The sequence below is a fragment of the Lepisma saccharinum genome, chromosome 28 (assembly GCF_977018435.1).
Source record: "Lepisma saccharinum chromosome 28, izLepSacc3.1, whole genome shotgun sequence".
In the NCBI taxonomy this organism is placed as follows: Eukaryota; Metazoa; Arthropoda; class Insecta; order Zygentoma; family Lepismatidae; genus Lepisma; species Lepisma saccharinum.
The window spans coordinates 16,664,400-16,678,042 of record NC_139256.1 but is presented as its reverse complement, the minus strand read 5'-3'; the positions used below and the strand labels follow the sequence as shown (position 1 = coordinate 16,678,042).

Below are 13,643 nucleotides of genomic sequence, written 5' to 3'. Positions count from 1 at the left end.
CGACGCTACCACTGCGCCATCGGGGAGGCCCTTCAAAATAATATGAAGCACAAACTGCGGCGTGAAGGAAAAAATAATGAAATTTACTCTCTAATTAAAATTTAGAGCTTATTCTACCAACTATTTAACAAGAAAAGTATTACATAGCGTTTTATGCAAGTAATAGCATGTTACAGCAAAACGAATATTTGACAGAAATATTATTTGTTATTTCTGCTGTGTAATAGTCTCACTATTTTTTGTATATTTTGTTATTTAATGACACTTTCCTACATAGTTAATCATAATGATAAGGAAACACTAATGCATAGGCCAGAATCTCAACCTCTCGGGTCATAAGTAGACACTAGATTTTTTATGCAATATCAAAGTACAAAATATATACATAAATATGTAACAAAAATTGAAGGGTTCTGGTGTAAAACATGGTAAGTGACATTTTAGTCTTTTCTGAGTTCATTAAGAAAAAAGGTTATGCGAAGCTCACTTCACTGAGTCCATACTGTATCACACGGTAACTTCACTTGAAAATTGAAGGATGGCACATTTTACTTTGTAACTCAAAAATTACCAAAATGTCACTTACCATGTTTTACACCAGAGCCCCTCAATTGATAAAATATGTACCTAAATATGTATTATCAAAAGGATATGTAGCATCAAAGAATATGAAATAATAATAATAGAGTATCCAAGAAAATTTCAAGAATTCTGCAACATAATTTTAAGGACATAAGTTGTTCAAATTAAAATTTGCATCAAATTTATAAACTCAAAAAGAACAGCAACGTGTACAGATATTTAAGGAACCAATTTTGTAAACTATTAATTATTTTTGACATCACAAATTATTGTAGAGAACTCTTTGTAACTTTCGAAACAAATTGTGAAAAGAAGCGTCTACAGAAATAACAATCCAATGTAAAAACAAAAGAACTTCGACGAAAAGTCTCCGTGCACTTTCCCCTTCTTCCATTCAACTTGTGCAATAAGAACACATGCTGCACTCTGCCCCTCCCCTCCATGCGGGAGTACGGTGCAGAGGAGTCACGGATCTGTGCAGGCTTTTTTGTTTCTGGTTCCACTATAGCTATTTTCATACTTTTTGTACAAGAGAACATATTGTGTAACTCACTACATATAGGAAAGTAGCTTTCTTGTCCACAGATGCCAAGTTTCTAGGTGCTTTGCCTAAACCTAAAAGCAAAACGAAAATATGCAACCAGAAAAAAAGGGGGGGGGGGGAAACTTTTGCATCTTTCGATAAATAACAATTCCCGTATTTTTTTTCAGTCAATTTTAGGTGACCGTACGCACTATACATTTAATTGATTAGAAAATATGACACCACATGACCTACAAATTTTCATCATCATGATTCAGAGATCGAAAATGCATGAAAAAGGATATAGGTAAAAAATACTGAAATATGTTGTTTTATGTAATGTAAATTAAAAGTATGTAATATCCAAGCAAATATGTAACATAAAACTTATGCAGGCACCCCGTCAAAGCCCCTTCGACCGCCACAGTCGTCCCAAAATGATGTCCTTTCAGGCTCCTTTTGATCCAAGGGAACAAAAAGAAGTCGGAGAGAGCCATATCTGCACTGTAGGGTATTGTGCACAATGTTTGGCCCATGCCTCCTTCACAATTAGCAACATGTGACTGGGCACATTGTCGTGATGCAGCAGCCAGGAACCGGCGATCTCCCTTCGGACACAAATCATCGGTCACAATTGAATGCACAGTGGATTTCAGTAAATTTAACTCCTGTGCTATCAAACGAACACTTAACCGGCGATCACTGTTCAGAAGTTCTCGCACTTTGGCCACATTTTCAGCATTTCGTATCGATTTCGGACGTCCAGCGCGTTGTTTGTCTTAGACGTCTTCCCAGCCATCTTTGAAATTTTTATGCCACTCAAAAACATGTGTTCTGGACATGGCTTCGTCCTTGTAAGCCTCATGGATCATATCAAAAGTCTCTATAGCAGATTTGTTCAGTTTAACGCAACATTTGATGGCACAACGCTGCTCGATGTTTCGCTGCATCTTGACTCTTGACGTGAGCACTAAACAAAATTTCACTTCAGGCGTGACCTACACACTCCAAAGGCTCGGACGCAACTGAGCTGGGTCTCCTAGCTCACATGACATCCCACAACACAGCCACCTTTCACCCCTTCCCATTGGCCGGACAAAATCAATCCCGATACTTATTGAACAAACCCTGCATGTAATAACATACAAATCCAGGCTCTAGACATGAGACAATCGTTTAATGTACCTAACCATTGAGACAGCTATATGTTTATCTAGAACATCAAAAAATTGTAATTAATTAATACCAGCATTTCGATGAAACTGTCCTAAATCAAGTATTCTTTCATTAGGCTTCCATCTTGATAAAATTACTCTTGCAAGTTTATTCTTCAAATCTTCTGATAGCAATGGAACTATGGAAAATAAGGGCTCAATACACCTCACCTGTAACAGAGAGAAATTAAGACATTACAGGATGCACAAACATGACTTATATACCTAAGCATTTATATTTTTATTTTATATTGGGTTTTGCCTAATTGTGATGTTGATGAAATGGTGATTACAAAAAAACTAATCAGTGGAGGCACATAGTGGCTCGGATCCCATTTTAAACAGTAGCTCCAGGCCCAATTAGGCTTTCTGGGATTCAAAAACAAACATGAAGAGGGGGATTTCTAGGTCTTCTTCTATAACATTTAACTACACATTACCCATAACATTTTTCAAAATCACCTCATTCCAGACGTGTTTCCAAGGACTGTAATTTTACATGAGGATGGAAACGATATGCTATTTTTATGCTTCCATTATATAGGAACCTATAATTTTGATTGGTCTACTGTCTGCATGTTCAGATTATGGAATCTTCGATTAGAATTGAAAATACCACCACCTCGAGACAAAAAAGGTACTAGGTCTTTCGAATAGGTGCCTAAATAAAAGTAGCATGGATAGAAACTGGTGTTCTTACTGATACTGATGCTTCAACACTGACAATAAAAAATTATTCAGAATATTTATAAATATGACTATAAGTATACCATGTAAGAGTACTGAAAACTGTAAATGGCCAATCACTAGGGGCATGCATATTTCATTTTTGATGAAAAAAGAAATATCAAAAAACACATTGTAGTGTTAATTTTTCATGGTTTTGAAAGGTGTGAGATGGCTTTTGCTACCATGTTTTGTCACGTAATAATGCGAAATGAACTGCAAAATGCGAAATAAACTCTTAAACACGAAATTTAGTGTTTATTCATCGACGCGACACATTCTGAGGTCTGAATTATCATGGAAAAATGATTAAATCTACTGATAATATTGGGAGAAGCAAAAATGGACTCCTTTACACAGAAATAAACTTAATACTCTGGTAACTACATAAATGTGCTACTAGAAGTGAAATGTTAATTTTGTGTAAGAGGTATAGTTTTTTCATCAAATTTAGGATTATATTCACAATTTTAAAATCAAAATGTCTTTTTATATACCACTTTTCATTCGATGTTTCACCGCTATAACACCGAAATTTTATTTTATTTGCCGCTTTTGAACCCAAAATTGACTCTGTTTTTGTACCGAAATTTTGCTTTTATATTTACCAAAATTATGTGCCACTACCAATCACTAAAGGAAATGAAGGTGCACGGTCATAAGTTTTTGTTTGTGTGAGGTAGTGTAGCTAAATGCCATTACAAGAGCTAGTGGCACAGTCTCTCAAGATGACATGGAAGCAAAAGAAAGCATTTTGTGTATTAAAATTTGCCCGTACAGGGTCTATTGTGACAGTCCAGCGACACTTTCAAATGAAATTCAGTAAGTGTGCACTGCACAGAAACCGCATGACATAAAACCTTGACAAACTAAAGTGCATCTCTGAAGCAGTGGAGTCAATTTCTGAGGATATACTGGAATGTATCTGGGCAGAACTTGAGTACCGTTCTGATGTCTGCCATGTCACCAATGGTGCCCACATCGAGCACTTGTAATGATGAGGTAAGAAACTTGGATAATTGTATTTTCATTTCATGTCAATATGGTTGCAGTGTGTCATTTCACATCGGAATGAATAATATTATATATACTTCTGAATCAGCTTGTATTTTTGTTGTGTTGGGTTTATGTGCTTATAAGAACTGTAAACTACATGAGAAATTATTAACATTTGCATAATTAATCTAATTAATATGTTGTGGCACATTTTTGCAGACCCTGTGAGATATCCTGACACGAGAAAATATCATCCTGCATCATTGATTAACTTCAAACCTGTACATTCTGATATCAATATATTGCCATCAGCCCAGTACTAATAAGAGTTTTGTTCCATACATTTCCAGCATTCTTGTACGGGAAAATCCAGCAGTTCTCAAAAATGGTGACCTGATAAATTCAATTGGGCACCAAACCAAAAGTGTCTGTTTTGAGATTTGTAACAGGTAATTTCCAACAGAGATTCTGAAACTGTATGTGAGGAGGTACTTGGGTATTGGCAAAATAAGTGTAATTCTGATCTGATTTGCTTTATTTTGCTTTGCTTCTTGTGCCACTTTTGGCTAATTTGCGAAGATGGGAATGAGTGATGATATGATGAAATTGATGAATGGACACTCACAAATATCCATGCCCAGGCCAGGATTTGAACCCAGGACCCCTGGCGTTGTAGCACGGTGTGCTAACCACTCCGCCAAAGGGGCCGGCAAAATAAGTTTAATTGATAGATAAAGTAAAATAAAAAAGTATAGTGCTCCCCTATGCTTTGCACCATGCCATGAAGGTGTATAGGGGGTGTGGAGTAAGGGCCCCACACTTTCTTGATCACGGCCGAAGGTGGAGGTGATGTGATCAGCACCATGGCCCTGGCTGCCTTTATCCCCCAGAGTAGGTCCTCCAGGTACCCACTTTATATGATGCTGGGTGGGTGCCGGAGCAGCTTGAACAGGTGGAAAAAATCCCAGTTCTTCCCTCCCGGGGATCAAACCTGGTTCTCTCGCATGGTAGTCAGATGTAATTGATCGATTGAATTTGAAATTTTGGGGTGCATCAGCGCTTAGGCTATCTTGCATCCTGTAATGATACGGGGGTTCACGTCCCCGAATATATTGTTAGGGAAACATAAACTCAGATGGCTGGGGTTTGAGCAGTAAGAGAATACACTTAATTAATTAGGCAAGCCTTAATGCTAAGTGGGAAGACCTGTAGGGTGTACACATGTTACAACCCATCACATTGTACAGGGTCCAGCCCCTTACCATAATTAAAATATAACTAATATAACATAACTGTAATGTCGAGGGACTAAAATATTCTTACTTGGATTAAGAGCTGAGGCTGTAAAGGGGCAGTCAGCACACATAAGAACAAAACACAGGACAACACACAGACAGTCCTACGAGGATTATACTGGCCGTAGGTCCAGATGGCAGAGCCTCGTTAGTCTGCAAAATGCAGTCCATGGTGTACTATGTGGAAGTGAGGTTGACACTTGGGTGTACTACATGGAAGGGTCACCCTTACACTCCACAAAGAAAGTGTAAAGCTGTGATATATATATAGTCCAACACAAACCTCAATCTGGTCCTTTTCCAAATCTTTCTTCTTGCAATGAATCAGGTGTGCCTCATTGCTAGCGTCGAGATGAAAAACCGTTAGTTCTCTGGTTGTAGAATACTGAAAGGAAATACAAGAATATTAATTTTAACACCTTGCATTTCCTTATTCTGGATGATGCACAACATCCAAATTGTGTACTGTATTTTACATTGTGTTAAGTGAAACAATGAGGATGAATGATGAAACAAAGGAATCAACGCAATGTAACGTTATGCCCTGACTCAAGTTCAGGAACTTCGGTGTCAAGATCATTACTGAAACACACAACCCTCTTGGCCACTTAGATGACCACTCATATTTTATTACTAAAAACTAATGTCAATGGTGCAACAGTTCTCTAAGGGCTTGTGAAGCGGTGATGCTCATTCATTTCCATCACAACAGTTTTCTGGCTTTTGAGACTGAAGCCTGCCACTTCTTTCCCCAATTGTCATCACAATGCTGAGTCAACACTAAAATTTTGCAGACTCCCAATGAGAATCAAACCCGGGACTTCTTACACTAAAGGCAAGAGCACTAACCATTCGGCTAAGTGGGAGTCTGTATTCATATCAATGAATTTGAGGGTGTGATCATAGTTCACTGAAATTGTAATCGTTAACAACATTTAACAGAAAGTATTAGGTTGATACAATACAACATATCACTAATGCAAGATCGCAGGATAAAAGCATGACTACTTTTAGCTTCTAGTATTGTAAATCAATCATATATTACTTCTGTTCACACATCATTGACTTCAACTGGAATAACCTTTCAAAACCAAAATTTAAAACAAATAAAAATATTGAGAGTTGAACCTCAATTTTATTAAAACAATAGAATACTGACCAAGGGAAAATTTTTATAGCATAAAAAATATATACAGGAGAAACATAATGTTTCCACCCTAAGTTTCGCATGAAGAAGACCGTTACAGGGTGGAAACGTTATGTTTTGAGTGTATATATTAGGGGGGATCGAAAAAAAACAAATTTTTTATGATGCTCTTGGGGTAGAGCGGAAAAGTTGCCTCTATACATAAGTAACTTCTGTTCAAAATTTCACCACCCTAGGATAATGTCTTCTGTTCTGGCAAGGGACGTGAAATTTCAAAAATTTAGTAAAATCGGCAATTTTTTTTTTTTTGAAACTTTTTTCAAATTTCACAGCACTTTGCGGTAGTGTGCAAAAGTTGCACCTATGTATGGTTAATTACAGTGCAAAATTTGGCGCCCCACGGACAATATGTTCTGTTCTGGCAAGGAGCCTGAAATTACCCAAAAATCGACAAATACACTGTTTTTTCATTATACTTTTAGATATAAATATGATTTATTAACAATTATGTTAGCAGCAGATTTTCCAGATTATCATTAACCACTAATTAATGATTATTAATTATTAATCTTTTTTTGTTACAGGTCGTGAACTGAGCTAGCAGTGAGCAACAAAACATGGCAAAATCTTCAAAATTTTCAAAGCGAGGAGCATTAGACTGCCCAATTTTCGGATCACCGACAGATTTTGCTGGGATGCTTCCAACAAAAGAGGATGTTATTAAATGCTGCATTTACGAAAGGTGGCATCTTGGATCTGAAACAACTGGTAACAAGGAACCCGCATTTTCTTACATCGCAGAGCAAGTTTGTGTAAAGCTGCAAATGCTGTATTCTGATGCTTCCATTCCGACAGTTTCAAAGAAACATGTCCTTGATATGATTCATGCATATCACAAGAAATATATCGATATCAAGGCTGTTTATAAAAGAATAGAGAAAAGCATGGCAACTAAAGCAAGGGTGGAGAAGTTTAAAGAAGAATCATGCTTTCTTTTTGATATAGCAGCTTGTAAGTGCTCCACGTTTACAGACTGCAATTGCCCGAAGGAATCCAAGATCCCCTTTAAGGAACAGACATTTCTTGCTGATCAGAGAACAAAGTGCCTAATGTGCATTGGATCGCTCGATTTGCAAGAAACCAAAAAGCTCCAAGCACGTGCTGAAATGAAGACAAAAAAATTCCTTCGTAGTTCTAAATCTACTGCGTCCTGCTCATCGCAGCCTGATGGTGATGAGCTCTCATCAACATCAACGTTATTAGAAGATGATGAGGCAATGGATGAGGATAAGGAACCTGAACCTGATGACTACGACTACAATCCCGGACCGTCAACTTCATCCTCTTCGCAAATGCGAAAGAAACTTTCAAATACCGCCTTAATAAGCCAAAGATTTGGGGGTATCGCTTCAAGCCACGGCTGCCATAGCTTCTAGCGTTCTGCACGACGTAGGCCTAGTCTCTGAATCGGATACATCTTTAGTGATTGATAAGAACAAAATTGCTAGAGAAAGGTATCGAACCATGCAAGAGCTTAAAAGTGAGAGTTCGGACATTGACAATGATCATTTAACAGGTCTTTACTTCGATGGCCGACGTGACAAAACATTGTCAACAGAAAAGGAGGATGATAAATACTACCAAAGAACAATTGTAGAGGAACACTATTCCTTGGTGAAACAACCAGGATCTAGCTACGTTGGTCATGTTACACCAGCTTCAGGATCAAGTCTGGCCATTGCTGAAAGTATTTACGACTATATCACAGCAGAAGTGCCCGGAGGTTTAAACCATATTCTTGTTCTAGGGTGTGATGGAACGGTCGTAAATACTGGAGTTCACAATGGGGTACTGCGTCGTCTTGAACTGAAGATCGGGAGAGCTGTGCAATGGGCTGTTTGTCCACTACATTTCAACGAATTGCCTCTCCGCCACTTGCTCGAGTCCCTTGATGGTCCCACCTCCGGACCGAATTTCTACACTGGTTGCATTGGAAAATCTTTGAAGGCGTGTGAGCTGCTTCCAGTGGTAACATTTGAGCCAGTTAACTGCACCTTGGCATCAGATGATATATCCACTTTGAGTAAGGACCAGAAGTATCTGAGGGATATTGCTCTCGCCGTTAGCTCAGGCATGTGTCCTCCAGGTCTTGCTAAGCGCGATCCAGGTCTCCTAAACATGTCCCGCTGGTTGACAACAGCCAACAGGATATTAAGACTGTATGTTTCCACCACGGAACCATCAGACAACTTACGTACCATAGTAGAGTTCGTTATCAGGGTGTATGTGCCATCTTGGTTCCGCATCAAAATCCATCATTCAATTAAGGATGGAGCTCGGGATCTTTACCATTTCATTCAGTCATCCAGATACTTGGATCAAGTTAACCGCAACGTCATCGACCCAGTGATTTCTCGGAATGCTTACTTCGCATCTCCAGAAAACATTCTGCTCGCGATGCTGACTGATAAGAGAACACATATCAGAGCCCTTGGCATTCGAAGAGTCATAAAAGCACGAGAATCGTGTGAGACGGTTGGACACGTTGGGATTAGAAAGTTCGATATTCCAAAAATAAACTTCGAAGCAAACGACTATATCGAACTAATTGACTGGTCGTCCAGCGAAGTAACTCCACCACCAATACTGAATGATGTGACTACAGAAGATTTGAAAAGTATGCTGAAAGAACCAATACCAATTGACTGGACTTTTACAAAGTTCCCATGCCACACACAAGCTGTGGAAAGAACAGTAAAATTGGTTACGGAGGCCTCAAAGAAAGTGTGTGGTCATAAAAAACGGGATGGATTTATTCGCTGCACTCTGAAATCGAGAAAGGCCATGCCTGAATTTAGGTGCAAGAGACAGTACAAAACCTAAAGACACATATTTTACATTATTATTACCTACAAAACACACATTTTCGTACTTTTAATTTTGAATACTTATTTCTTAATTCTTATATCTAATAGTATGCGAGTGTATGACAATTCTGGTTTATGTTTAATAAATGTTAGTTAAATAATGAAAAAACAGTGTATTTGTCGATTTTTGGGTAATTTCAGGCTCCTTGCCAGAACAGGACATATTGTCCGTGGGGCGCCAAATTTTGCACTGTAATTAACCATACATAGGTGCAACTTTTGCACACTACCGCAAAGTGCTGTGAAATTTGAAAGAAAAAAAAAAAAATTGCAGATTTTACTAAATTTTTGAAATTTTACGTCCCTTGCCAGAACAGAAGACATTATCCTAGGGTGGTGAAATTTTGAACAGAAGTTACTTATGTATAGAGGGAACTTTTCCGCTCTACCCCAAAAGCATCATAAAAAATTTGCTTTTTTCGATACCCCCTAGTATATATTTCTTATACTATAAAAATTTTGCCTTGGTCAGTATTCTAATGTTTTATTAACATGTTCTCAATTATATATTTTCCTCCATTATGCATTAATTAAGGGAGATAATGAAATATTCACATTCTTCAAGCAACAATTTTATATTGGGCCAGAAGAATATTGGTTATCACTAGAGCCCGGAAGTTTGGCAAAATGCCTCTTTTCATCTACTCCATATATTGATAAATTTTTTCCAGATATACATTTTTTATGTTGTTTCGAATGTTTTAGAAGTCTTTTCATTTTGCCTATTTTGCCTATTTGGGACCCCACTGCCTATTTTTAATTATAATGCCTTTTTTTGCCTTTTTCAATGAAATTTGAACATTTTTTTAAAAAAAATGTGTAAATAAATTATTTTTCTCCCAAAATATGTTGTTGGCATTTATTTTTCTTCCGTTTATTATGTGAATAATTTTCGCCTCATTTAAGTAATATTGAACTCACATATGTTTCAACATTGCTGAAGGAGAAAAGTGTGTTTAAAAAAAATAATATTTCATGCTGAGTTAAGATATTGCCTTTCCATTAACATGTCCTTGTGAATGATTGACTGCTGAAAACCTGATGCAGAACACCTGCACAATTACATCATCACGTCCAGCATCCGTGTCAGGAGGATATTGACAAGAAACAGCACTAATGCCCAAGGGCCTTTGCATGGATTCCAAAATCAAGTTCTCTATCTTTAGTTTAGTTCTGCACTTTGGAAGGAAAGGATCGTGTAGTTGTCATCATGCCGAAATTTAGTGTGCTATTAAGTGTTAAGTTACATGGTTACGTGCATGAATTTGGTGAAAGCACATTTTTGACAGATGGTACTATTCTTCTCTGCAAGATATGTGAAAAAACATTCAACCATGAGAAAAAATACTTTATATCTCAGCATGTGTCAACAGCAAAACATAAATCTGCAGTTGCCAAAAAGGTTGGACAGAAGAAGATATCCCTAATTTCAACAGTGGGCACTTCATCCAACAGGCAATCTCAGTTTTTTCTTGAACTGTGCAAAGCTTTCATGGAAGCAGGGATACCTTTCTGGAAAGTGGAAAACAAGTCACTGAGGAAATTCCTGGAGAAATACACTAAAGAAACGGTGCCGTCGGAATCTACGCTGCGGAAAACATATTTAAGCATCTGCTACGAAGAAGCTCTGAAAAGAATTCGTGCTGAAGTTGGTGGAAAGAAGGTTTGGATTTAAACAGATGAAAGTACTGACGTTATGGGACGCTGAATAGCCAACGTCATCATAGGAACTATGGAACCAACATGCGGAGAATCCTCGTCATTTCTTCTCACGTCAGAACAACTAGAGAGAGACAATGGTTCGCCAATAGCTCAGTTATTCTCAAATTCCCTACTTCTGCTCTGGCCAGATGGTGTACATCATGATGACATGCTACTTTTTATCAGTGATGCAGCTCCCTATATAAAGAAGGCTGCCATAGCATTGAAAATTCTCTTCCCGAACATGCTTCATATCACATGTGTAGTTCACGCAATGCACAGAATCGCCGAAAAAGTTAGAGTGTTGCACCCAGAAGTGGACAGGTTGATTTCGAACACAAAGAAGATATTTCTGAAATCTCCCTCTCGAACCCGAAAATTTCAGTAATTTGCACCTGAGCTTAGTTTACCTCAGCAACCAGTCTTGACGAGATGGGGAACCTTGATATCAGCAGCTATATATTATGCTAACCACCTTGAAAAAATCAGTGAGGTGATCGATGCTCTTCCAGAAAATGAAGCGGCTTCAATTCGTGAAGTGAAAAAACTCCTGTGCTATTCAGAACTGAAGAATAAACTGTCGTTTATTTTTGCACATTATGGTGCATTGCCAGAGACAATTACAAAGCTAGAAAAAAGAGGTGAGACTCTTGTAGCATCCATGAAAATCTTCGAGGAATCTATGCAGCAGATGATGGAAGTGTCGGGAGAAAAGGGGTCAGCTGTTGTGGAAAAGTGCAAATGGGTAGTGAGTGCAAATGATGACTTGAAACAATTGAAAACAATTTGTGATATTCTAAAAGGTGAAAATGCTGTTATCGAAATGAGTCCAGCTACATTTGCTTGTTTTATGTATGCTTCATTAAAATTTTGCCAGAAATTATAGATAAAAGTAAGTGACTTTCAAATGTGCCTTTTTTCCCATTTTTAGTGCCTATTTTCCACATTATAAATGCCTTTTTGCCTGCCTATTTTAACGAAAATAAATGCCTGAACTTCCGGGCTCTAGTTATCACATAATTTTATGTCAATGTATTGTGTGTATCAATTCATCCTTAATATACTCTTTGTTTTAGGTCAGTTTTCTGCTTTTTTATTATGTTAATCATGATGATGGTAGAATGAAGACTGGATGAAACTGATAAATGGACACACACACAAGCAAACACCAATACTCAAGAGAGGATTGATTGATTGATTTCCTTTGCTTCTCATGCCATACTTGGCTAATTTGCAAAGATGGGGGTGAGTGATGATATGATGAAATTGATGAATGGACACTCACAAACATCCAAGGCTAAGCCAGGATTAGAACCCGGGACACCTGGTGTTGTAGCACGATGTGCTAACCTCAAACCTGGAATCTTGTGGTGACAAGTACATGAGTTCTGTTCAACCAACTAATAAATGACAAAACACTTTAATAGACACTAAAAATGCAGGGTTAGTATAAATGAGGCTCCCTATTTGAAACTTACAGATTCATACTAGTTACAATCAACACAAAACACACAAAGAGCAAGATAAGAAACACTTTAAAAAAGTTTGTCCAAGCTTTTGACTCCATCTCGGAGTCATCATCAAGGCTGGTCTAGAGACAGCGAAGACAACACGGTTGTGATTCCACTGATGCTACTAGCTGCGTCTGCTGAAAGATGTTGCTGCAGTCTTGCAGTTCTAGTAAGTTCTTGGTTGTTGAGATTGATGGCTGAGGGAGATTAGTTTTTAAGTTTGACTCAAGATTTCCACATAAATTGTCATTCAGCTTATTTGTGTTTTTAATCATATGTACACAATCCTTAACCTCCCATTCTATTTTCCTCTAGCATGCACCAAAAAGGAAACACAATCCTGTGGTAATTGGTGGTTGGTTTCTATGACGTGTTTGACCAACCCGGAGGAACTTTCTTTCTTGCATATGTATCCTATGTTGTCTGCAAATCCGTCTTTGATAGATCTCTTGCAATATTTTTAACTAGTATGTTGCTGGCATGTGACATAAAATGTTTTTGGTTAATCGTAAGTGCATACAGTGGTGATTGTACCATAAAATTAGAACGGATGGACAGATAAACTCAATAAGTTTTTTGATTATCGATTGATTTGCTTCATTTTACTTCACTTTTTGTTCCACTTTTGGCTAATTTTGCAAAGATGGGGATGAGTGATGATACAATGAAATTGATGAATGAACACTCGCAAACACCCATGCCCAGACTGGGCTTTCGAACTCGTCACGTGATGTGTTAACCACTCTGCCATGGGGGTCGGCTCAATACGTTTTTGCTGGTCTACTTTCCAGACATGTAGTATGCACTGTTCGCCACCAGGAGCAAGAATAAAATTATTTCCACCGTAGACACAGAGCTTGTTAACTCGGCTCACATTCAGCTCATAGCTGAATTTCTCCCAGACATGTTGCACATTCCAACATATCGTAATAGTTGCTCTGATATACATACATATCAGACATGGTCTGTGGTGAGGTCGAATTTCACTGGCTAGGTACAGGGTATCTGCAATTTTGTAAAA

At 37.9% G+C, this 13,643-nt stretch overlaps 1 protein-coding gene across 2 annotated transcripts in view; it reads right to left on the bottom strand.

Moving 5' to 3' along the window:
• The window catches only part of LOC145980973 (uncharacterized), a 58,475-nt gene that overhangs the window by 31,716 nt on the left and 13,116 nt on the right, over nt 1-13,643 (bottom strand). For both annotated transcript variants that reach the window (XM_083114061.1, XM_083114062.1), the window contains exons 5-6: nt 5,620-5,721; nt 2,352-2,490 (exon numbers count right to left, since the gene is read on the bottom strand). In XM_083114061.1, coding sequence (XP_082970187.1) covers nt 2,352-2,490; nt 5,620-5,721 — 241 coding nt within the window. The remainder of the gene's footprint in view (nt 1-2,351; nt 2,491-5,619; nt 5,722-13,643) is intronic.